The 27,165-nt window shown below is 36.1% G+C and overlaps 2 protein-coding genes and 1 long non-coding RNA gene across 5 annotated transcripts; 1 reads left to right on the top strand and 2 right to left on the bottom strand.

Moving 5' to 3' along the window:
- Positions 1 to 729: 729 nt before the first annotated feature.
- On the top strand, positions 730 to 11,378 carry LOC121726177 (N-terminal kinase-like protein). Its single transcript, XM_042113410.1, has 13 exons — positions 730 to 1,338; positions 1,455 to 1,684; positions 2,004 to 2,180; positions 2,340 to 2,568; positions 2,794 to 2,937; positions 3,943 to 4,124; positions 4,981 to 5,209; positions 6,141 to 6,228; positions 7,157 to 7,315; positions 8,309 to 8,449; positions 9,017 to 9,135; positions 9,286 to 9,484; positions 11,002 to 11,378. Exons 1-13 carry the CDS (start codon positions 961 to 963, stop codon positions 11,151 to 11,153), a joined length of 2,427 nt encoding a protein of 808 aa, XP_041969344.1. The 5' UTR covers positions 730 to 960; the 3' UTR covers positions 11,154 to 11,378.
- On the bottom strand, positions 3,360 to 15,639 carry LOC121726186. Its single transcript, XR_006035499.1, has 3 exons — positions 15,486 to 15,639; positions 8,497 to 8,507; positions 3,360 to 3,371 (listed from the first exon to the last, which is right to left on the bottom strand). It is a non-coding gene; the product is annotated as an uncharacterized LOC121726186 (long non-coding RNA).
- Positions 15,640 to 16,067: 428 nt separating this feature from the next.
- LOC121726182 (probable glucosamine 6-phosphate N-acetyltransferase) lies at positions 16,068 to 25,572 on the bottom strand. Of its 3 annotated transcripts, none has more exons than XM_042113417.1 (7): positions 24,847 to 25,572; positions 24,125 to 24,341; positions 22,950 to 23,077; positions 22,279 to 22,340; positions 21,960 to 22,100; positions 18,226 to 18,282; positions 16,068 to 16,102 (listed from the first exon to the last, which is right to left on the bottom strand). In XM_042113417.1, exons 1-6 carry the CDS (start codon positions 24,871 to 24,873, stop codon positions 18,264 to 18,266), a joined length of 594 nt encoding a protein of 197 aa, XP_041969351.1. In that variant the 5' UTR covers positions 24,874 to 25,572; the 3' UTR covers positions 16,068 to 16,102; positions 18,226 to 18,263. The 3 variants fall into 3 exon arrangements, with proteins under 3 accessions (XP_041969351.1, XP_041969350.1, XP_041969349.1); XM_042113416.1 differs by lacking the exon at positions 16,068 to 16,102 and having other exon boundaries at positions 17,509 to 18,282; positions 24,847 to 25,063; positions 25,210 to 25,571; XM_042113415.1 differs by lacking the exon at positions 16,068 to 16,102 and having other exon boundaries at positions 17,509 to 18,282; positions 24,847 to 25,571.
- Between the last annotated feature and the right edge of the window lie 1,593 nt (positions 25,573 to 27,165).

The raw sequence follows: 27,165 nt of genomic DNA, 5'->3' as shown, positions 1-27,165 counted from the left end.
TGGAATTGACAACAAAATACGACTTTTCACTTTGGTCTTTGACATTTACCCATCGACAACTTAAATTGACACACTATATTTTTTTCTTATTATGGCACTTCGGATAATTAACCATGGGTGGTACCTAGCTTTATCATTTATGGTTCCATCCGAGTGTCCCTTTTAAATTTTAATCTCTATTCTCTTTGCATTATTAGATAGTTATTTATTAAAGAATACTTATATTTGAATACTTTTTATAATTATTGATGGAATATAAAATATTATAATACGTGAATCAATAAAATAATCTTTATATTTTTAAATGACCAATCCGAAGATTTTTTTAAAGTGTAGCGCCGCAACCTATATTTCAGTTGCCGCAAACTACTGCCTCGGAAAGGCAGGTCCGTCCGCCACCGCGGTACCGTTAGTTTTTCGCTAGATGGCGACACAAGAGTCTCGAGACTCGAGAGAGTTTGGGGAGCGCGCGGGCCAATGGCGGGTTGACTTGCGTCTCCCGTTTTATTTATTTAGTTTTATTATTTTAACTCATGTGGAACACGTAAATAAACACAGTTTCTGAAGTATAAACGCGAGTGTGCAAGACCCACGTCTCCCCTACAAAAGTGTTTTTGCCATCATTTGTATTAAATTTTTAAAAGAAGTCACTGTCAATTTTTAATTATCTATTGTTTAATCACTTGTCAAATGACAAATTTTCATGCGATGTCGCTTGGTGCGATTGTCATTAATCATCATTGTAAAAAATTAAAAATTATTGTACAATAGTCGTCAATATTTATCGTTTCAGTCTGCACTCTGCTTCATATATCTAAAATTTGTTATTGTAAGCGTGTAAATATATATGTAAGAAAGTGCAAATATTATGACTTTTCGCGGACCACATTTTACAAGTCAAATATGTGTATAAATTTAGTAACTAACTTCTAGAGTATTTAGCGACACACGTCGTTCAATATGTGGTCATTCTTCTCGCGAGATCCTACAAAGGATTTTCCGTACGAGGTCGGTGATCCTGTGCGAGGCCTAGAAGATAAAAGTGTGTGGTCACTACACAAAGGCAAGAAGAGAGGTTCTCAGGATGAGGTGTCTATATTCCTCTTTGATGTAAATAAGAATTCAGAAACTCTCTTTGATATTGCCAAGGCCTCTCTAAAGAAACTCAAGACTATGAGACATCCTAGCCTTTTACATTACTTAGATAGCTGTGAAACTGAGAAATTTTTATATGTAGCCACAGAATATGTAGAACCTTTAGCAAACCATATAGAGAGTATGAAACTAAGTGGTCAACAGAAAGATCTTTTTATATCTTGGGGTATTTTTCAAATAACAGTAAGTAAAAATTGTCTTATTTATTGTTTAAAAATATAAGACTGTTGTGTAGCAAAAATTTATGTGCAAAAATTATTTTCTATTTTTTTGAAGTGAGATTACATGTAATATTTCAGAGAGCCCTATCATTTTTCAATAATGATGGAAATATGAAACACAACAATGTTTGCTTGTATTCTGTATTTGTGACTTTGGCCGGAGAATGGAAGTTGGGAGGCTTTGAGTTCTTAACTGCTCATGGCCAGGAGACAACAGGACCAATACCTATAAAAATTTTACCTGCACTTGAAATATATGACCCACCAGAAAAAAAAGATCCAAGCAAACTAAAGTCTGTTACAAAATGGTAAGTGAAAGGCTTAAGTTCTACACTATATTTACAAACATTAGCATTGAAAAAATATTACTTGCTGCAGTAACAATCCATCATAATAATTATGGATTGTTACGACAGCAATTATAATTTATAAACGTTTTTTACACCATTGGATGTCCAATAAAAACTTTGGCAAAGTCCAAAACTATATCAAAAAGCAGTTAAATAATAATTCATTATTGTTGTTAGCTATTTGATTTTGTGATTTGACTTGTATGGAGCATAATTTGTATCCTTTTATCTAAAGGATTCATAATAGTCTAGAAAATAAGGAAGTCAATTGTTTTAGTTCATCTGATATGTGGGGCTTAGGCTGCCTCATTTGGGAAGTGTTTAATGGGCCTTTAAAGAATCAACCAGCATTGAAAGCTGTTGATAACATTCCAAAACAACTATGCACACTGTACTGTGAACTTGTCAGTGCAAACCCTGCTTCTAGAACTAACCCAGCTGATATCATAACAAGGTTTGAAGTTTTATCTTAGCATGATTATTTTTGGTTTCATTTGTCTTTTCAAATGATTTTGGTGATAAAATAAAAATAAAACTATTTGTCGACACAGCTAGCTTATGTTAATGTTTCCTTTAAACTTTATATCTCATTATAGTGGTTACACATTTTTAGATGTCGCAAAATTGGAGGTTACTTTAAAAATGACTTAATTGATACAATGTTGTTCTTAGAAGAAATTCAAATTAAGGATAAAATAGAAAAAGGAAAATTCTTTTCAACACTCAGCAGTTACTTAGACAATTTCCCTGAATCTGTGTGTGTTCATAAGATTTTACCACAGCTATTGACTGCTTTTCACTATGGAGATGCAGGGTCTGCTGTTTTAGCACCTATGTTTAAGGTAACCACAAAGAAAGTACATTTTTTTTTCTATCAGCCCAAATTGTTTGATTCAGCAACTGTATGTAATTTTATCTGTGGTTTAGATCTGAATATTGAACAGTTTTTTATCCTATATATTAATATATTTTTATAATACTCAGCAGAATTAAATTGATTAAAAAATAATTGTCATAATGCAAAAATATATTATTATCTTTCACTTAATTATAACATAAACTTTCAGTTAGGTAAGTTACTAGAAGATGCAGAGTATCAGAAGCAGATTGTGCCATGTGTTGTTAAGCTGTTTGCATCCAACGACCGAACAACCCGGTCACGACTGCTGCAGCAGCTCGACCAGTTTATCATGCATCTGCACAACTCTACTGTAAGTATTGTTCCAATGTTTATTTCTTTAACAATTTATTGTGCACAAGAAACAATTACAATAAGACAATATACACAGTAAAACGACACAAAGGATCTGCTTATTTCTAATAGAAATCTCTTCCAGCAGCCCTACGGAGAGAGATAGGATTGAGACAGCAGATAGAATGTTTATTTGTAAACAAAAACTTATTGTTACCTGCAAAATGCTAAATTTTCTATGATTCTTCCTGTGTGTTCTATGGCTCTGCCAGATTTTGGAATAGGTCTAATGGTTTTGTTGCCTGTTGTGAGTTGTGACAAATAATAAAAAGTCAGTCCAAATTGACAAAAAGTAGAGTAGCATCAAATTTAAGTTATCTTTACTTTTTTGTAGTAATTAAAATTAATACATACTTATAATATGCATTCGTCTTTTGTAACATCTTATGTAACCTACAATTGCAAAAATAAATGATTTGAATTTGAACTTGAATGCATAAAATCAAATGATGGTCGAAATAAACTTTGATTTGCTGTTTAATCCACCAACTAAATTTCAAATGATATCAAGTTCACGGGGTCACTTTGTAAAAGATAACATTTCCTTTTTCCTCCCAATAAAAGCCACAAAAATGTTCTACATAATAAAGTTTAGGTGACTCATACTATTCTGGTTTAGCTATCACTAAAAATAATTATTTTAAAAGTAAAAAAAACATATTTTGGTATTTTGCATAATAATAATGCTAGCTAAATATAAAAATCTATATTTAAAATTAATTAATTGTCTACAAAATTTCTCTTAATGATAATGTAATAATTTTAGTTTCAATTTTTGAATCATTATTTTACATTTATTAAAAAGAATACTCTTTAAGAACTGACCCCAATATACAATTACTGTTTTGGTTCCTTCAATTGGTGCAATATCACTCCAATAATAATTTTAATAAGAATGTCCTAGTTTTAAAGTGCTCGAAGTGTTTTATCATCGCCTGTTATTTGATTAGAAAATGATTTCCAGGTGAATGACCAAATATTTCCGCAAGTAGTCCACGGGTTCTTGGACACGAATGCAGTTATTAGAGAGCAGACTGTAAAGTCGATAATACACCTGGCGCCGAAACTGAACTACAACAACATTAACGTGGAGGTCCTGCGACATTTCGCGCGGCTGCAGTCTAAAGACGATCAAGGGGGAATAAGGTGGGACAAACTATGAACAGATAAGTTTAGCACACAAATAAATGCTTGTATGCCTTCCCTTATAAGTGAGCGATCAAGTATTACATAAAGCAATTTTTGAAAATTTTAGATGTGCATACATCAGGGGGAAAATTTAAGCCCAATTTTATTATTTGTACGACGCATAGGTTTTTAGGGTTCCGTACCCAAAGGGTAAAAACGGGACCCTATTACTGAGACTTCGATGTCTGTACGTCTGTCCGTCTCCAGGCTGTATCTCAAGAACCGCTATAGCTAGACTTATGAAATTTTCACAGAAATAATTGTTGCCACTATAACAACAAATACTAAAAACGAAATAAAATAAATATTCAAGGGGGGCTCCCATACAACAAACGTTATTTTTTCGGCCTTTTTTGCTCTATACAAATAATGGAAACAGGTGGAAACTTGATTTTTTCACAAAGTCCTTTATTATATGTGCACTTTAATATTTAATTATAATATGAAAATAAATAACAATTTAAGGGCTCCCATACAATTTTTGGCCTATTTTTGCTCTATAACGGTACGGAACTCTTCGTGCGCGAGTCCGACTCGTACTTGTTCATTTTTATAAAAAATACGTTGCGTAACAAGAGCCCGCCTTTCCCTTGTGTTGTAACACAACATTTTATAAGACCCACTGGCCACTGCATTACATTATAAGTCTTGAATGCTCCCTAATTATTATTATTTGTGTAGTAGAGTTAAGGTGAGTTTTATACTGCCCAATGTAAAATCAAGAACCACCCATTGTTCCTTAATTTTACGCAATCCAAAAGAGACTGAAACGCTTACTATGATGTCAAGGTCGCGTACGGCAATAAATTCGCAGGACAAACACGACAGTGTGCCTGGGCAAGATAGCGGCGCACCTGCACCCGCAGATCCGGCAGAAGGTGCTGGTGTCGGCGTTCGTGCGCGCCACCCGCGACGCGTTCCCGCCCGCGCGCCAAGCTGGCGTGCTCGCACTCGCCGCCACGCAGCAGTACTTCCTGCTGGCCGAGGTCGCTAACCGCGTGCTGCCCGCGCTCTGCCCCCTCACCAACGACCCCGAGAAACAGGTGCGATATTCAACCCCGCAGTCTTACCCCCGAAAATGATACGATTTTGATTAGTTCCGAATTGAGCCGCAGCACGATTGTGCGTTAGCATAGCTGTCGGGAGTGGGAATTGCCGTTGAGATCGAATTAGTACCAAATTGAGCTGCAGCACGATTTTGTGCTAGTATAATATATTATTATGTCAATTGTCGGTAGTAGCAAAAGCTGTTGAGATCAAGCTGATTCGATTCTGTCGGGAGTAAAGCAGCTTTGCTTGTGTAAATGAGGTTGTTATTATAGTTTGTGCGTTTTGTGATGATATGCGTGACACATTAGGTAAGTATCCTAACAAAATGAATCGATAATTTAAAAATATCGAGTCACTTCGTAAAGGAATTGCAATCGAAATTATCGATTTTGTACTGACATTTCAGTGGTTCCGGCGATTTAAGATGGCCGCCCTTTTCTATCGATTTGATTTCGATTCAACACAGCCAATCTTTATTGACATAAGTTCCGTTTCATGCATCTAACATTTTTCAAATGTTTTCGTAACAATAATTTTGTACTCCTATTTCACAGTTAATATTTATAATTTTATATTAATAAGTTAGCTTTTAGCAACTTTTCATTTTTATTCATTTACAATTATAGGAAACATTTGTTTTTATAGATGGAATATAATTTATTACATTTTGTTTTTTTTTCTTTTCTTGTTAAAAAAACACCTGTAGCAAGGAATATGAAAACTGTCACCCATATCATCTTAAAACGCAGAAACTATAAGGTATCCGCACTTTTCCCTAACTCGACTCCAATTTGACTCGCAGTAATGAATTGATATAGTATTAATTTGACCTACATAAAATTAAACGATTCAAACTAAATTAATAAACCAAATGCGTCAACATTTATGATGTTACGATTACGTTTTTGTTCTTTTTGTCTGCAGGTTCGAGATGCAGCATTCAGAACTATTAAAGGGTTCCTCGGCAAATTAGAAAAGGTTTCCGAAGACCCGAGCCTTAAAGAAGGAATGGGTAAGAGCTTTTGTTTCATACTAACTCCTATTTTAAGTCTTGTAAGTAATTTTAAATTTAACATTTTAAACTTTCGCGTTGCATTATAATTAAAACTTATTAATCGGGACTCTTATTAATTATTATGCATGAACTTATTATTATCAGAGACCAGCCATACATTTATTACTCTATGTTATTATGTACTCGTAGTACATACGTCGCGTTAAGTCCCGATTAATAAGTTTTAATTTTAAATTTATTTTTAAATAAGAGACAAGAATGATAAAACTGTAAACTCAACATTTAAAATTATTCATATTATTGCTCTCCTTAGCTGCATAGGCAACCATGATGATTGTATCGCTAATCAGACTAGGTCCGAATAAAATAAGTCTAGATTAAATTATGAAAAGGAAAACACTGACTCCCACACAAAACTGCGAATGCGCATCGAATTGCATCGCATTTTAATTTTTATTATGAGTTTTGCCACAGATATTTCCGATGCGATGCGTATTGGCAGTTGTGTGCGGGAGCTCTTAGGCCCATATAAATAGTCAGTACTTAAGATGCGACCCGGTCTGAAGACGCGATTCGGCTCTGTGATTGGTCCAAATTTTGACAGCCAACCAATCACAAAGCCTGAACCGTGTCTTGAGACCGAGATGCATCTTGAGTACTGACTATTTATACGGGCCTTAGTGCAGTCTCGCCTTTAGGTCGCGCTTCCACTGACGTGGAGCGAAGCTTAGCGGTGCCGAATTGACCAATCACCATGCTCGAAATCTTCGCTGTCATTCAGCTGGAATAGCACGATTGGTCAATTCGGGCACCGCTAAACTCCGCTCCGCGTCAGTGGAAACGCAGCCTTAAGCTTAATTAATACTGCATTAAAAAGTTGAAGAATAAGAACTGTATAATCTATATTCCATTATGTATGGTACAGAGGCGGACGTGCACACGGCGACGCCGTCGCTGAGCAACGCGGCGGCGACGTGGGCGGGGTGGGCGGTCACGGCCGTCACCGCCAAGTTCTACCGCTCACACTCCGACACCGCGCGCTGTTCCTCCGCCAAGTCCGCGCTCTCCAAGCCCGGCTCGCTGGGTGAGTGATAGGCTGAGAGCTCACCGTTAGGGACTGCGCTTCCGCACTGCGAATTTTAATCGCGTGGTTTTGTTTTCGCACTTCTGTAACACATTGAATCTTATGAGAGTATCCGCACTTGCGGTAAAAAATTCGCGGTATATGAAACGTACGGAAAATAATTCACGAGAATAAAATTCGCAGTGCGGATTTACTCCCTTATATTGTACGGATATCTGTAGTCAAAACCGTGATGTGACACGTCGGAGCTACGTACAAATTATGAAGTTTAATGCCGTCTTTCATGGCTTTTATTGAAATTTAATAATATTGTTATTATTATTATCAGCCTACAGTGTCCCATTGCTGGGCAACTGCTGGGCAGAGGCCTCCTCTCTTTCTTTTCTTTTCTTTCACGTTAAGTTTTTATGTTATAATATTATGGTAAAGCTTGCTGCCTACCTACCGATCTACAGTTTGTGGTGCAGGGTTTGTGTCATGGTGCTAATTCAAAGCAATATTTTGTAATGTAAGTACTTATCTATACAAGTAAGTATGTACTTACGTGATAAAATATCTATATATATAAAACTCAAAGGTGACTGACTGACTAATTGACATAGTGATCTATCAACGCACAGCCCAAACCACTGGACGGATCGGGCTAAAATTTGGCATGCAGGTAGATGTTATAACGTAGGCATCCGCTAAGAAAGGATTTTAATAAACTCCAACCCCAAGGGATTCAAATAGGGGATGAAAGTTTGTATATAATAATACTTCTTAACGCGAGCGAAGACGCGGGCAAAAGCTCGTTTCTTTATAATCGGTTGTCTTTCTTTATAATCTTTGTTACAAAAAAGAAAAGAGATAACATTATGTTGACATAATTTAGTCACATCATGATGCGGCCGTTATTGCATAGCAGCCGAGTCCACAGATATACCATCTGTGTAATAACTTAGAACAGACTTTTATCAACATTTTATCCTAACGTTATGAATGTCGTTTCAGAGCAACCGTCGTCGAGCAGCATGTCGACGACGACGTCGTCTGTGACGTCGATGACGTCGCTAGAGCACAGCGAGTCCGCCAGCGACTACGACCCCGAGCACTGGGACATGGCCGCCTGGGGCGAGATCGACTCCAGTGCAGGTTAGATGTTACTTCGAGTAAAGACGTGCATTGTCAGCCATTGTGACAGGAGTCGTTCCTACTTTCTTATCGCGGCTCCATGTTTTGTAAAACTTTGATATTGACTTTCAAATTGACGCTGTCAAATATAATTGCGCGGTTAATACGTTCAATACACTGACCTCCATTATGCAATTGTTGAATGTTTTGAATTTGTTAAATGAAAAAATGTTTACGCGAGATTTTGTTCTCTTTCCCTGCATTGGGGGCGCTGATTCCGCTTCAAATAGGCACAAAAAAGAGCAGTCATTTCAAAGGGTATCATAAGTCCAGCGTACTTGTATAATGGAGGTTAGTGGTTCAATACCAATTCAATACGAAAAGTCCTCGCGCTACTTCTTTCGCACACGTTTTTGACATTTTTTCCATAGGTCGAGGCAAATACCGAGATAGCAATGTTTTCGTAGGCAGATGAAAGTAGAGTTGAGTTTATTGTAAATATCAAGCTTGGTTTATATTTAAAATAACATAATGAATTGATACGGGATTTATATGAAAGTTTTCGACTAAGCAGGAGTCTTTCTGCAGGCACAACGGGTGCGAGCGCGAAGTCGCCGAGCAGCGGCAGCGGGCCGGCGCAGGCGCTGGGCGCGCTTTGCGAAGACGACTGGGACAACGACGAGTGGGGCACGCTGCAGGAGCAACCGGTGAGATTCTAGTTTCATGAAACTATTCCACAACAAAAATCGTAAAAAAAACGAAACGATTCGCGACGGGGAAAACCGAATCATCAAAAAATGAATTTCACGACACTTGAATGCTTCCTAATTTACTTACTTCATAATCTAATTTTACAGAGCGCGGAAGCCGAGCTGGCGAGTCCGTCGGAGACGTGGAACAACTCGTGGGAGGGGGCGGCGGCGGGGGCGGGGCCCAACAGCGCGCGCGCCACGTACGTGCGCCTCGAGCACCGCCCCGCCGCGCACCAGAACAGCGCGGACTCGCTCGGCGGCTGGGAAGACGGCGAGTTCGAGCCCATCGAGGAGAACGCTGACGGTGAGGTTGAAAAGAGACGACGATCTTCTATCTCTCTTTGTCATAGGCGACGTTGTTCCGAACACGACGTATTATGATATATCTTATATATAAAATTCTCGTGTCACAATGTTAGTCCGCGTACTTCTCCGAAACGGCTTTACTGATTTTAACCGAATTTTATATGCATATTCAGTGGGTCTGAGAATCGGCTACTGGGTACTTTTTATATTGATAAGTGCAATTGTTGAATAAATAATAGTAAATTATTACAACTCGAGACTGACGGCGACCATTGTTTGTGCGACGGGATAGCGATGGACGTTGCCATGGTGACATACTCATTTAGTCACTTCAATAAAATAATACGGGCGAAATACTTTATATGGCAACTGTCTGTCTGTCTGTCTGTCTGTCCTGTCCTGTCCTGTCCTGTCCTGTCCTGTCCTGTCCTGTCCTGTCCTGTCCTGTCCGTCTGTCCGTCTGTCCGTCTGTCCGTCTGTCCGTCTGTCCGTCTGTCTGTCTGTCTGTGGCATCGTAGCATCCAAACGGGTGGACCGATTTTGATCTAGTTTTTTTGTTTCTAAGCTGACTTAATTGAGAGTGTTCTTAGCTATAGTTCATCATCATCAGCCTGCTCCGTGCTGAAAAATCGCGGTTCATCTGGTTCGTGAAGGGCCGATTAGCAACTTGCAGTCGTTTGGTGGGCTTTATTGCATTCTAGGTCGTGACATTCATGAATATTTACACATTAATGGAAAGTTGACCTGGTGCTGCAGCATCACCTGGTAATCAATAGGATACCCAACTCCTCACCAACTTAGAGCAATGATTTCGTGTTTGGGCTCATTTTAATTGCGACAACTAGTAAGACGTAGATAAACAGTAAATGTTTGCATGCTGCTGCTGCATCATCACCTGGATTCTATAGGAGCTGAGCTCCATATGAACCCAAAGTGGAGGTTTCATGTTTGGACTCATATTGACGCGTGACGGCCTCATCCAAAAGGACATTCCTAGATGATCCTGTTGATAGGAATTATTTTGCACTATAACCAACACAAGTTTAAAAAGCATGAAATAAAATTAAATTAAGAAATTTAAAAAAACTTCCGCCAAACAACTTTAAAAAGTAATGAAATAATATATTTTACTGACTTTAAGTTTAAATAATTCCTAAGTGTAAAGTGATATTTTAGTCCATAATTGTTGTCAAGGTGTGTCGGGTGACCGCTAATGTAGATGTTTGATTTCACAAAACATTATAGTATCGAGACAATCAGTGACATGGCGATACAAAATGCAAAAGACACTATTGGCGGTCCCCCGACACACTGGAACAACAATTATGGACAAAAATATCACTTAACACTTAGGAATTATTTAAACATAAAGTCAGTAAAATATATTATTTCATTACTTTTTACAGTTGTTTGGCGGGGTTTTTTTTTAATTTCTTAATTTAATTTTATTATAATGATTTCATCATTCGATTTCATTTCGTAATAACAAAAATCTAACAACCTTTTTTTTTTCAGAAAACAATGCATCAAAAATGGACGAGATGAGAAGGAAACGGGAGGAGAGGAAGTTGCAGCGGCAGCGCGAGATGGAGGCGCGGCGGAACGCACGCGGGCAGGGGCCAATGAAACTGGGCACCAAGATCGCCGCCGCCCCGCCACCATTTTAGATAGACCCCTCATACGACTGTCGAAGTTTCATATTAAAAGCACCGCTAGTTGGCAAGTGGAGGAGTTCACAGGTTCGTCTTATTTAATACTTTGTAATTGTAAAGGTTCGAATGTACTGTACTTACGAAAACGAGACAACACTGCAGAAATGTTGGTACATTACGCAGTATTGAATTTGTGACTTTTTGACATAATATAAAGTAACTTACTGCGGTAGGATAACATAAAAAAAATTATGTTATCCTACTAGACCTTTTGCGTCTAAAAATGTCAAAATTTAAAATTCTCATAAAGTGTCGAAAAGTCGATGCATGGTTTTTATTATAAATATCGGACTGATGGCCTTTGTAGCACCTTAACTATAAACAGTAAACAATTAAATAATAAAAAAAACTTTCGACGCCAGACGACACGTGTTGTGCTCCGCCGCTTTGACCTGTCTAGTGGTTTCGTGTCGTGATTTTGTACGTGGATTTCTGATCGTTAACAATAAGGCTTTTGGGTGTTGTGACAACAGAGTGCATTATATTTCCCTTTAAGTCGTAGTTATGAATTCAATACATTCTTAACTACAAGTTGTTTTCTCAGAAAGTAAAAAGATTCACTTGCGCTAAACAAAAGTTAAAAAAAGTTTTTTAAAATATTTGATACGATAAAACAACATTCAGCGTTTTGAAGTAGTTTTGAATATCATTTTTGGCAGGAATAGAATAAAATATATTTTTTTCTATTTTAAATTAAGTATCAAATTCATAACTAGAACTTAGTAATTCAATGTTCGAAGAGTATCAGTGTATAATAAAATATATCTTTTCCCTACTTATTCTGTCTGATTCGTAATTATAAATCCTGTAAGGGCCCAACATTTAAAGCTATTTCATAATTTTCAACTGTCTAAACTCAAATGTTAGATCTTTTTACTATAGAGTAACTTCAATAGATATTACATTGTGAAATAATTTGTTTAAAACTTCTAATTTTATTTAATAACTGTCGAAAAACACAGTCACGACAGCTTTCTTACCTTTATATAGAAAAATCACTATTACGCTTAGCATTAATTTGCAATTACGTTGTAAATATAATATTATAATTTATAATAATTATAATAGTACCTACGATGTTTTCCTATAAGTACTCCATAATTATTATGTTTTCACATTTGTAAACATATTCATATAAAATCCAGATTTATTTTAAAATGTTTATCGCCTATATCGTAAAATTTATGCAAATGATTTATTGCCTATGTCTGACAAAGAAAATCGGCCAAGTGCGAGTCGGACTCGCACACGAAGGGTTCCGTACCGTTATAGCGCGAAGTAGAGCAAAAATTGTGTTTTTGTATGGAAGCCCCCCTTAATTATTTATTATTAAATATTAAAAGACATAATATTGAGGATCTTGTGAAAATTTCAAGTGTCTACATTTGCCATTATGGATTACGATTTACGAGGCAAAAAAGCCAAAAAAATCACGTTTGTTGTATGTGAGCCCCCCTTAAGTATTAATTTTATTTTGTTTTTAGTACTTAAGTAGTGTTTTGTTTTGTATTTCTGTAGCCGCTATAACAACAAGTACTAAAATTACTAAAATATGTTTGTTGTTATAGTGGCTACAGAAATACAAAATTTCAACTCTCTAGCTATCTTGAGTTACAGCTTAGAGACTATCTTGAGTTACAGCTTAGAGACAGACGGACAGACACGAAGTCTCAGTAATAGGGTCCCGTTTTTACCCTTTGGGTATGGAATCCTAAAAATTTTTAGTTATGGGACTGGTTTGTCTTGAGCTAATATTTCTCCTATTATTTATTAGTCTTAACTCTTAGGGGATCTCTCTATTAAAAGACGTCTTTTTGTCAGATCTAAATATGCAATTATAATTCAGATAAACTATTTTGTGCCTAAAACAGTTTATCTGAATTATAATATACTCTATAGTCTATACTATGTGTTTGTGTATAAAACTGCCTCCCTTTCGGCGGCTGGTTGTCAGTTTGGTGTAAATGCAGCCTAAGGGGGGGTACTACATTATCATTTATATTGGATCATTTATATGATCATACATAGAATCCAATATATATGATCATTTGATCATATCTGCATATTACATTATCATATTTCATTGATCCTATTTTACGTCATATGTGGTTTCAATAGCCAATGTAGAGCGCTAACGCTGACAGGTATTGGTCAGGGTTACTAGATCTCAGAGAATTCAATTTATCTAAAGACATCGTCATTTTTAATATGGCTTGTTTTTTGTTATTTCAGCAAGATTATCCAAGTATATAATTAGATTACATAAAATAATTACATTACATTATTTGAAACATATTAACGAGCAAGAAATTAAAAACTTTTTTTATATTAAAATATAACTGAAACACCTATTTCTATGACCGTATTGGATCCAATCTCTCAGCAAATGTCAAAAATCTATGATCAAGGGAGAAATGAATCATATGTCTATATTACATTATCCAATATCATTGACTCAATGATCTCGGATCCAATATATATGATAATCTAATATCCCCCTTAGGGTCACAACTCACAGCACACATAATATCAACTCGGAAAGGGATCGACACCGTATCGCCTTTCGCCTCGCCGTCAACCAGGCGTCAACCTAACGTATGCAAATAATCAAAGCGTATCAGTGGCGCCTGTACGTCAACTCAGCTACGGCTAGACGACGCCTCGCTTATGGCTCGGGGAAGGAGAAAGGGGCAAGGGTGGATGAAGAAACGTAAGCTTGAGTACGAAGAGACGTAAGCACGGGGACGACGAGCCGTAAGCGCGGAGACGACGAGCCGTAAGCGCGGGGACTGCTAGTTGACCACGCATCTCGGTTCGGAGCCTGTTCCGAGGCGAGTCGATTACGTTACGGTTCCGCTTAGTGTGCGTTGCAGTAGGGAGTTTCATACAAACAATATTGAACGGCTCGAGGCGATACGGTGCCGATCCCTTTCCGAGTTGATAATTGTGTGCTGTGACCTTAAGACTGTGCCTACGGGAGACAATAGAGCTCGACAAGGCTTTAAATTAACGTGGCGAAAAAAGGCACTAACGCTGCCAATTGCCATCATACAAAAACGCCATTTTTGACATGTTTTGACAGTTTTGCTTGCGAATGCCGGCTTGTACACTAAACATTGTGCGTGTAGTTGGTATAACGGTAGTATGCACTAGCCCCAAAGTTTGGCTTGACGGTTTTTAAACTTGCTTGAAATACTGGCATGCAAGCCTTCGTGTACAAACTTGTCTGCGCGTGTGGTTGGACGTTCAGTGTTCAAGCCAAGTTGTTTATACGCCGACGATCTCATCAAGAATGTGGCGTCGCACATGCATATCTGTGCCGTGTGGGAAATAAGTCAGTCTACCGTCTTTTCATGCGAGAAGCATGCGCCAGCAAAACTGTGGTCAAGCATGCACGTGTAGTAGGCACCTTACCAGCAGCGCCCCGTCCACGTTTCCTTAAAAGCCTTATAGCACTTTACAAAGTTTTTTGGTTGTATACTTCAATCAAATCTATGCAGATATTAAAAAATATAATGGCAAGAAGATTGTCTCTCGTAGAGCCAGAGTCTATAAGAGATATTATTATCATCTATCAACATTTTTAATAACTGTCTCAGTAATAAGCCCCCGTTTTCATGATATTATTCATTATTCAATATCATCATGTTATGTAAATTGAGGACTAAGTATTATGTAGTTATATTTAAGTTTATGTAATTAATTTAGCAACTTTACCAATTATTATGTAAATATCCAATTTGGATTATTTTATTTCCTATTGTATATAAAAGTCAAAAGAACTCAAAAATTAGTAAAAATACAAAACAGTAATTCCATAAAATAGAGTATTCCTATTATAGACGTGTACTATAATTATTATTATATTATCATTGTTATTATCATCCAAAACAATTCAGACTGTAAAAGTGAGATTGATGATAGACCAAACACTATGGCTTCGAGTTGTTTATGAGATGGAAATTTGGGATGAGAGTTTCAAAATAAGTTATTAGGTACTTATAAATAGTATAATTTATCCATACTATATTTTCCATTGTATGTTATTTGTAAATTAAATATAAAATTTTAATACAATGTGCCTTATTTTATTCTCTTTCATGGAGACTAATACGTGAGGGCCAGGCCACAACACTGCGTTGCGGCGCCGTATCGCAAAAACAACATCGCACATAAATGAGATGCGATGTCGCAACGCAAAAATTTCATATAGCATAACACTCTTTACATCGGAAATTTTCACGATGCGTTCTGCGGCGTCGTAGATTTATACGATGCGATGCGTACCACGAAATCGTTTTGAGACTTAAACAATCGTATGAGAATGCCGCGTCCCACTCTAACAAACGTGAAATGACGTTGTTAGAGCAGGACGCGGCATTCTCGTCCGATTGTTTGAGTCTCAAAACAATTTCGTAGTATAGGCCTACTGGCTCTGACGACGACGCTTGCGATGACGATACGATAAATCTCTTTAGTTGGCATATTTGATTTGAGATTTCAGTAGATATAATATCTTATATATTTAAACGATCAATTCTTGTTTATTGTACATAATTGGAATCTCGGAATCGGCTCCAACGATTTTCATGAAATTTAGTATATAGGGGGTTTCGGGGGAAGACAAATCGATCTAGCTAAGAATCATTTTCAGAAAATGTCATTTTATTCCTGTTTTATCGAATACCGAGCAAAGCTCGTTCAAATAGTTAGTAATATATATAATTTAATTTAAAATGTGTAACGGGGCCTCTACGTTATACGTCAATAACTAGTTAATTATTATGTATCGAGTTGTATTACTATAAAAGGGCTATAAAATATAAAAATCGAATAGTTCAGACAAAATATTTTATTAGGAACTGATTACTTTAACATCACAATATTTTTAACTCTGTTCGTACCTGAAACAAAACTGTTTTAGAGCGACCGCAGACTTACAATTTCAAGATGGCCAACTAAATCGTTTACCAATAGCTACAGCGACTTATGAGAGCTCGCACATTGCATCCAACTAAATTGTACAACTAAATAATTGGACACCAATCGTATCAGAATCGCGATTCCCTTCCGATTACCCACAGTTAAAAGTTGTAAAATTAAATTGTGAAACTACGCAATTTAGTTGTACGATAGTCGGCCAACTTGAAATTGTATATCTGCGGTGACCCTTAAGGGTCCCTGCAGACTTACGCTCGTGTTCATACAAATTGGAGCGACATGGCGCTTCTATCTTGATCTATTTCTGTGGTTTGTACGATAGTCGGCCAACTTTAAATTGTAAGTCTGCGGTGACACTTAAGTTGTGCAAGAGATTTAGAAATTAAATTAGGTCAATTTCCTTTAATTATGATGTAGTCAATGGCTACACTTCATGTGGCATGTACTATCGAGGAAATTGATTCCTAGGCAGTTGACAGACCAACGTCATTTGCTCGGATCATGTCAATTCAATGTTAATTGTGATCTGTCGGCTGGGTTTGACGTAACGCGACCAAACTACATAGGTTCCCCATCTGCCTAGGAATCGACTTCTCTGATAGTACAATAATATGAAGTTCCATATATATACCAGGACCCAGGTGTCACCGTTGCATTGTTAAAGTTACGATTACGTTTTGATTTCATTCCACATACCTTCCAATCATGAGTTTTGGACCTTGTGGTATTACATTTATGTCAAAAACTTTATGCTTTGTTCAAACCTACGCGACCACGCGTCTGCGAAGCGGCAGCGTCAATACAAAACCATAAAGTTAATATACCTAGCGGAATAGAGCAACAATCTCGAGCTGTCAAACGAAACCAAAATTGGTTTTCATCTGTGTGAAAAATATGTGTGCGTATACACTTACACAAGCATGATTGAACATGAATTCTATGATATTAAATTGTCAACGTGCGGCACGTGCCGACTGGACGTCAAAAAAAGAGTGCTGTTGTCATGTATCACACGTCTCTTTTTACCACGCAGTGTTACTGATAGTGATATCTCTCTTCCTCAGGCCCTTGTCTATTCCGCTAGGTAGCAATATTAACTTTATGTACAAAACACACATTTGACAACTTGTCAAATATGTGTTTTGTATTGACGCTGCCGCTTCGCAGACGCGTGGTCGCGTGGGTTTGGCCTAAGCCTTAAGGTTAGCTTAGAATTTAGATACTTAATTTGTAATATGCGTATTTTAATTTTTATTATTATTTATTTTTAATTCTTCCTAGTTGATTAAAAATGCATAATGATAAAAAATAGCTGTTATGTAACGAACATTTAAAACTTAGCTAAAATGTGACTAAATGAAACAAAAAATGATTAAGCAATGTTTAATAAAAATGTTAGTAAAAATTAACACAATATTAAGTACATGTTTTTACAATTTGTACATTAAAACAAAGCGTAAACGCGAACTAAAAATTAGCAACAAAAAATAATCAGAAACGCAAAGCTAATTTCACATGATCTATAGCTACTGTACTAGTAGTATTATGTGCTAAGACACCCATTATCAATTATTCACCCCATCAAAAGTATAAGGTCACGAGTTCCACACAGCCTGTCACATTACAATTTTGATGGATAGAAAAATTGACCCTGCAATTGTAGGTAAAACATAGACCAACCAAGCAGAATTCACAACAAATTATCTCAAATAGCAATAATAATTAAATTTTAATCACAGTAGCAAAAAGTTTAAATGAGCGATTGACCATGCCAGTAGTAGGGGCTCAAACCACAGTCTAAACGCATTTTAGATTTTAGTCTTTCTCGGCCTTATTAATAAACGAAGAATATCACATGCATTATATAGTCTGTTCCTACGAATAATAAAAACTAGTTCTATTCTTCGTTTACTAATAAGGACTTCAAGATTTTAATCGATACATAAACAAATGACTACTTTTTCACGATTGACCACTTTCAATTTAAAATAGGAAAAATGGTAAAGACAACAAGAAAAGCAGCGTCAAGTTTCTAGTAAAGTAGGAAAATGCTGTGGAAACGGCTTGGCTGTGTATGATCACTTACAATTTAGAGCGCAGGTCGGATGTCCCAGCGGCTAATTGTCAGGACGGCTCCTCGAATCTGAAAAATTAAAAATTATTATTGAAATACATTTTAGCGCAAAAAGAAAACGTAGTGTCCGACTAAAGGTATTTTTTTCTGATGCGGTTAAACTTTTGCCATTACAATCTTTGGCCGATGGTTTTAAATCTCTAACCGCCAGACAATTAATTACGATTAACCTTCAATTTAACCGATTCAGTGCGGATGACGGGAGCCGTGTCATACGCGTTTTAACGTGTGGCGTATGACACGGGAGCCGTGTCATTTGAAAAACGATTGTATCTCCCTCAAATTACACTTTAGAAGGTTTTACTCTGAACAAAATCATCTTAATTTTTCACGTAGAACAAGCCTATAGGCTTCGCCTCTGAATATTCTGTGATTTGAAAAAAAAATAGGGGCCGTCAACCTTTTTTAAAAGGTGCATTCATTGCGATTTATACGGCAGCCGCGTCTTATGGGTTTTTAACGTGTGGCGTATGACACGTGAGCCGTGTCATTTTAAAAGCGATTGTATCTCCCTCAAATTACACTTTAGAAGGTTCTACTCCGAACAAAACCGTCTTAATTTTCTACGTAAAACAAGCTTATAGGCTTCCTCTCTGAATATCGCCCGCCGGCTAACTAGCCACCAGCTAACCTAATCGCCAAGTCTATGACAGAATCATGTAACTGCAACTTATAGGACTGGTACTGACTTCAAAATTATGAAGATTGAGAACAGAAATACTGAGTACAGAATAAGCATTATTATTAAATACTTTTTAGTTCAGTTTAGAAAATTACTATTGTTTTTACCTTGGAAGTCGGTTTTAATTTTTTTGTTTAAAAATAATAATTTTACTCTTTTTAGTTATTCTTAAGGTTTTCTACACAGTTTTGGCGTTTTTTATTAACATAATTGTCACCAACACACCTTGAAACATCAAATTCGAATAATAGTATTATGCTTTAAAATAACAAAATAATATTAAAATTAGTGACCGACCGAACTTTCGGTTTCGGTTTCGGCCAAAAAATCTAGTTTCGGCCATAGTTTCGGTTTCAGCCAAAATATAGCCGAAACTTTCGGCCCCGCCGAAACTCATGCGTCGTTCGGTTAACTTCGCAGTCAACTCGTGCTTGCTTGCCAGCGAGGCCCCGACTCAGTTCGCCACATCTATTTAATCGTTATTTGAGATTATGTTTTCGAGATTAGTCCTAAGTCAAAAATTAGCACTTCGTTTTATTTTTATAAAATTGTCTAAACTTATTGTTATCAAAATTATATTATTGAATTTTATTTCTACGACAAACGCAAGCTTATTTAATATACATAACTATTGGCAAATTACGTGTTATTTTAACAATGTTTCCCAAACAAACGATTTAGTAAATGCTATGATAAATTGATTATAATATTGTGTATGAACTTTATTTACTTAAGAATTTTGTTTGACTGTGAGATTTTAGGATATATTAGGATATATCTTGCGAGATTTAGTGACGCCTACTGTAAGTTTGCTTAGTAATTTCATTTTAACTACGACCGCAGTTGTGTCCATGTTTCCCATAAAAATAATATACTGCAATTGATTTTGTTTTCAGTAGTACGTCGTTAATGTCTAAGGGAGGATTTCACCAATCACACAACTTTGTTTTATAAAACTTAGTTCTCATTAAACGTGTACCTACGGGGTACTATGTAAATCTCGATTTGTTTCAAATGGATTTCATAATCTTAATCAGGATTAAATCAAAGGTCATGTGACGTCACGCGATGATTTTACATGGTTTTATCATTTTGGAGTCTAATTACGTTATTTTATCAACAAAAAAGCAAGAAACGACACATAAGCTACCCAAGCGCATCTAACAAAACTCTCATTTTGTCATTTTTTTCGTCTATGATTTTCCATTCGCCATGACACTACACTTTAATAGCACTTCAACGGCTTTTATGAAATTTAACTGTACAACATTGGACATTCTGAAGATAAAACTCGGATTTGCTGTGAACGTTGTTGGTGAAATGCAATTTGGTGCTATAAACGCGTTTAAATACGTTTGGAACCCATTTAGTGTACACTAAACGCGTCCTATTTCTTAGGTGAAATTGCACCTAAATAAAAAGACTTGAAATAATTTCAGCTCTTGTTTCTTAGGGTAATCTTTCGTTGTAATACATATAGGGGAATTTCACCAATCACACTTAAAACTTTGTTTTACTAAACTGAGTTCTCATTGAACAATGAACGCGTTTATATGGCGACGTAAATCTCGTTTTGTTTCAAATAGATTTCACATTCTTCTTTTAGTCGCGATTAATAAATCTACGTTTACGTTACGTCACACGATATTTTTTATATGTTTATATCATCTTGGAGCCTTGTCACGTTGTTTTATTAACAAAATAGCAAAAACGATAAGTTCCCCAAACGCATCTGTGAAAACTGTCATCTTAACAAGTTTTTGGTTTTATTTTCGATCTGTCATGACACTACACTGACAGGGCTTAAGTGTGTTTTAGAAGTTGAAACTCGAATATTGGGCGTTCAGAAGATAAAAATCGGATTTGCTGTGAACGAGTTTACGTTATGTTGGTGAAATGCAATTGCGTGTTACAAACGTGTTTATACGTTTAGAACCGTTTTAGTATGCGCTAAGCGCGTTCAATTTCTTTGGTGAAATCGCACTACTTGGAATCGTATAAAAGCGGAATATAGTACAAAAAAAATTCTAGGGAACATTTTAGAGTCTAAGATTAAGTAGATAATAATATTTATTTTAGGAAATGTCGCAAAAAGTAAAAAAATCAATGCGGTACTTTTTCTTTAGTTTAAAAAGTTGTAATTTATGTCCAAAATCAGTAAATTTCAGTAAATAATCGTAATTTTAAATGTTTTCCCAAATCATTAGACAAACTACAGAATAATGATCAAAAACATCAGTCTCGATCTATTAGACTATGAAAAGTACTAATAACAGGGTCATAATTTGATGATGCATGGTGTGTAGTGTTGATGATGATGATTAATGTAATCAGCATAGTTATAGCTTATGATTTTGGTATTTTAAACAACAGCGAAACTCCCAAACACGTATCTATAAGGAATCAGGAGTTCTCTTCAGCACCTTCGGGACCGTGGTATACCATGGTGCAAAATTTTACTTTTTGGTAGCATAATATGATCAAAACACATCCCATAAAATCAAAATAACCATATGTTCCCATTTGATTTTCAAGAAGTCCCCTGGATTCCTTATGGCTCCCATCATCAGATCACCACTTTTGTGAACATGGTACCAACTCGGAACCGGATCAATCGGAACAAATACCCCATACAACAAAAGAAAAATTTTGAAAATCGGTTCACAAATGGCGGAGTAATCGTTGAACACACCTCCTCTTTTTTGGAAGTCGGATAAAAAAACTTAACAACGAACTTGTTTAAATTTATATATAAAAATTCTGCTGAGGAAAAAATATGTCATGAAGACTTGAATTAAATAGTTTATAATATGACTTCCACTAAAGTATAGTAATAACTCATCAAATAACTTAGATTAGGAAAGCTGTTTATACTTTTTTCTAAGGTTAGTTTATAGTTAATAGTTATTTAAAGCCATGACTGGAACTTGCATGGAGCGTGTGTTATCTCTCATGTAAAGAACATACTAGAGCTAGAGTTTGAAGACAATATCTCAATTCTTACCGCATGTTCATGGCATTAGAGTTTCCAGGTTCCATTTTGTAACCCAAGGTTTCATAGAACTTGATCAATTTATCCTTGCAGTCTAGAGACATCTTGTAGCAACCGAGCTCCTGGGCTAACAATGAAACCGTGACTACAATCCTGAAATGTAAATAACTATTATAATCAGTAACTTAAGTTTCTACGCACGTATATTATCTGGTTGTCTTTAATATAATAATTAATCACTCTTTAATATTATCTAATACTTAGTGCATTTTTTATTTTTATGTCCCAAAGGCTTTATTCTTCAAATAAAATATGATTACTAACTACTTACAACTTTCCTAGCTGCTTTCCGCGATAAGTATCATTCACCACCACATCTTCTAACCGACCGCGCTGAAAAATAAATGAGTAAAAAATTTAAGGATTATTTAATTTGATACACATCTCAGATGCCGGCGCGCAACCATGACTCATCGTGAAAGTAATGAATGAAAGTAAAATAAATTATAATAAAGCATAATTCACATTAAAATCTATTGAAAAATGTAATTCTTTCTTGGTGTTTATTAAATTTCATATTCTACTAGTGGGCCCGACAGACGTTTTCCCATCATATCTATGGAGTATGGACTATGTAGTTTACGTCGGACTATGATGGACAAGAAGAAAAAATGGATAGATGATAACATAAAAGAATGGACCAGATGTAGATTAGCCCAGGACCAGAAGAAATTCAACCTGCTGACCGCCGAACTTCGATATGAAGAGGGCACTAGATGATGATGATGATGGACAAGCTTGATTGCGGCCATGATTGCGAAGTCGTCTTACTTAAGCATGCACAACCGACGTCAAAAGTGGTGTTGGTTAATCACAGGCCAACGTGAAGAAACAGCTTTAACCCGTAGATCGTGGGAAACGAGACAAAATAATTTCTATTGCGTCTCGGTCACCGGTGACCATATGGAGCTTGATGAATTAATTGCTAAAAGAGAGACTAACCAGAGAGCAGTTGTGGATGAACTTCTGTTCTACTGTGAGTGTCGCCGCGCCAATTATTTTAGAATTACGCTTGTCTTCTATCACTGTTACATAGTAACCTCCCGAATTTTTCATCTGGGTAAACCTCTCTGAAAAACAATTTTAAAGGTTAGCAGCCAGAGGTGGTTTATGAAATGTGATAGATCTAAATATGTAAAAGTAAAAATTTTACTCGGAAGAGGACAGAGATTGGACAATATAACGAAAGATAGGCACCAAGTAGGACATTCTGAAAATATTATTATTAACCTATTCAGAAATCGATATTTTGAATATCGAATTGTTTACGAAACAATAAGATGAGAAAGCAATATCAATTTTCTATTAATATAAATACTCTTTATTAATTGTAAGTATTTTATTTAACAATATTATTAGCTTCTGCACTTTGGAATTGAAGAAAAATAATAATTAAGTATGTTTTACTACTTTGACTGACTTCAATATAATAATTATTAACCTGGTACATATAATTATGTTTAAGCCCAAAAAAATTGTCAACAGTAGTAACAGAAACAATTTTAAAAACTCAAAACAAATATTTAAAACATAGCTTAGAGAATGTTGCAAAACTTAAAACCCTTGTAAAAGGATTCATGTCATATTATTGTGTGTACTTGAATAATATAATCTTATCTACTTAGCCTGTGACCGTGAATGTGCTTTATAATAACAAGGAAGTATGTAAATGTCACACTACTTGTAGGTATATAACGAGAATGGCAAACTGGTTTGGAATGGGAAACTGGTCACTGGATCTTTACATTCCTTAAAAACTTGTTTCATTTTAAATTCTATAGATTTATTTTCCTTTTTATTTATAAAATGAGAACATTATGATGTATTATATAATATGGTTTACTTATGGCCTACGCTATATTAGGTTCAGCAAGGCTGTTTTGGTTCTTTAGTATAGTACATAAGCATCAAGTCATAGTAAAAGGAGGGGAAGTAAGTTATCTTCATACAAAGGCACCGCGCGCGGCTTGTATGTGTGCGCCATAGTATCAATGCGTCGCCACGTACAGCGCACAACAAAATCTCGGTGCACAAAAAAAAAAGTTCAATACAATATCATTCTAGCTGACTCAGAAAATGCTTTAAAGTTAGATAGAAATAAAAAAATATATAATTACCATCAAACTGCTTCCGACTTATGTTGCCAGTGCTTGTCAATTGACCCAATAATTGTAGGAACCCTTTGTCAAAGTCTGACCTTTGCAGAGGACGGACCACCATCCAGCTTTCCCCAGGGTTGGCTGCTGATATTTTGGGCTTGAAGATAGCAGGACTCTTATCAAAATTTAATTTCTGTAGTATCCCTGGACTGTACAGGTATTCAGAGTTGCCATCCTATAAAGTGATTTGTATTATTAAACAGACACCAATTCCGAAAGTATGTAAAATATATTATAAAGAGAAATGTTCAAAAGTTCAAAAATTTTTATTTGTAACCAAGTACATATTATATAAATCAACATACATTGACGAAATATACAACTTATGCCTTGTTCGGGCGTTTGCAAAACAATTACAAAACTATAATTTCAATGCTTATTATTATATGGCTTGCCATATAATATTATATATTATATGGCTTGTTTATTTACAATAAAGGCTTGAAAACTACTAGAATTCGTTTTTTGCATATGGAGTCGGAAACATCGCGTCTCTTCTCTTATTAATATAGTAAATATTATTTATTATTAGTAGCATTAGAATATTCTACAGACAATAGAGATTTAAAAAAAAATAGCTTCATATTATTGTATACTTAATAATTAATACCACACTTTCACATCCCACATTTTTTTTTATCTTTGCAATAATAATAGTAACGCAATTGAATTGTACGTACCTCAATGTATGATGTATCCATACCCATTGTAAAAATGGGGTATAATATGTGATGTATCAAAATCAGTTTTCAGTTTAGTACACTTTTGCTTAAAGAAGATTTTTCATAATTAAGGTAAAGTAGAAGCACTCCTTTGAAGCTTTTCTTTCGACTGATAAGTTCTGTGCGTGTGAATCGTGGCAGCACTCGATTGACAACATACACATTAATATTATAGCTGTAGACAAAGTACTATCATAACCGGTAAGTGGTAACGTATAACTAGGAGTAAATCATAAGTCGATTGGCTCAAAAAATACCACGTTACAGCTACAAGTTAAAGCTATTGGTCAAAAAGCGAAAAGTGAAAGTAGAGTGACTTACTAAATAGTTCGATAGTTCGTTAACACAAAGAATATTGCACATAATGAACATACAACATGGCAAATTGCTTTTAGGTAACAGCTATATAATTATTTTCATTTCATTTTGTGCCTTTTTTACTTAGTTTTTCGTGTTTTGAAGTTTTGTTTCGAAAATCCCTGAAAATGGTTAGTACAAATTTCAATCATGTATGATGTATACAGTTGACATTGACATAAAACAGCTGATGTCATAATAGACGCGTTCCACTTATGTACCGTACACAGTCTATCAACTCACACGACCGTGGTTTTTCTCGTTCCACTTGCATGTGAGCGTCGACACAAACTCAAGTGGAATGGATAAATGGAGCGTTTTTAGCGTTATGAAAAAAGTTAAAAAAAATATAGAAAATACAATTATTTAACAATGATCCTTTTCTTGAAGTCGTAAATAAAATAATTGTTTATTGTTACATTTCTTTTACAAATATAATATAATTTATTTCGTTTCTAGTATTGTAGGTCTACCAGGATCTGATGGCAGATTTTCAAAAAATATCCTTGATCATTGTATAATTTTTATATAATTGCATGTTTCACACACAGAAACGGCCGCTATAAGGAAAAAAATGATGAAAATGTTATATTCCAATTACCCCAGAATTGCTATATAGTCAATTTCTTTTCTCAATTTTTGCCGTCAGACCTGACGGTTGCTGGTAGACCTATAATTTTCAGGAGAGACGAAACTTCGTATTTCATAACTCATAAACATAAGTCATAAGAAATCATTTGACTTTCATTAAAAATGGGGCACCTGCAGCTCTTCTGATGCTGCGAGTGTCCATGGGCGACGGAAGTTGCTTTCCATCAGGTGACCCGTTTGCTCGTTTGCCCCCTTATTTCATTAAAAAAAAAACATCCTCCCTCCGAGCCAAATCTCTCGCGACTTCACTCTGACCGGCCGGTTAAGGCAATGCAGAGGTAGAGCCTGATTCTCCGTCAGTATTCACTCCGGCCGGCCGGTGAAGGCAAGCCGGAGATGGAGAACAGGGGTTTCCCTGGGAGCACTCGGGTACGTGGGGTCGCTACTCCCCATCAGCTTGCCACAAGCAGCCCTGCGGGCTTTTTTTTTATTATAATATTATTATTATTTTAAATTATGTATTATTATTATTATTAGCAGCCTACAGTGTCCCACAGCCTACTACAGGGCAAAGGCACACCTTCTTTCATTCCAAAGTTCACGATCCAGTGATATTACTGGCCACGCTTTATCGAACGCATCCAGTTCGTCGCGCCACCTTTTCTTGTGTCGGCCTCTGTTATACCGACCAGTCGGAAGCCACTTCGAAACCAGACGCGCCCACCTGTCCGGGTGCATACGGGAGACGTGCCCTGCCCAGCTCCTGGGCTAGCTGCCTTTCTGCCTATGTCGCGTCAGTGAGCATCTTTAGGGAACGCAGGGTGGTATTTCGGACGCGGTCAATCCTTTTTATTCCCAAAATGCTGCGTTCCATAGCTCGCTGGTAGACTCCGAGTCGGGATTTCTGTGAAGCTGTCAAAGACCAGGACTGGGCACCGTAGGTCAGAACTCAGAATAGGCAAGATACACATGTCCACGAGTTTACTTTTTAGGCATATTGGTAGCATATAAATTATAATATATTTCAACAAATTTATTTCTTATGAAATATGAAAGAAACCGCTAGAGCGGATTCTCGTCAATGAAGTTTTTTTGTCTCTACTCTCTCCTGAAAACTTTTCGAACTTGGCTTTATATTTTATTAACTTGGCGGTATTGTTATCTACGTTAAAAATAATTAAACGTTCATCAACATCAAAATCAAAATCAAAATATTTTTTATTCAGAGTAATTTTTTTACAAAAATATTTCTGAACGTCGATACTAAGGTGCCTACCACCGGTTCGGGAACTAACCCGGCGAGAAGAACCGGCGTAAGAAACTCGCACG

Source organism: Aricia agestis, chromosome 4 (genome assembly GCF_905147365.1).
Source record: "Aricia agestis chromosome 4, ilAriAges1.1, whole genome shotgun sequence".
Lineage (NCBI taxonomy): Eukaryota > Metazoa > Arthropoda > Insecta > Lepidoptera > Lycaenidae > Aricia > Aricia agestis.
The sequence above is the reverse complement of the archived record's forward strand: the minus strand, read 5'-3'. Positions and strand labels throughout refer to the sequence as shown.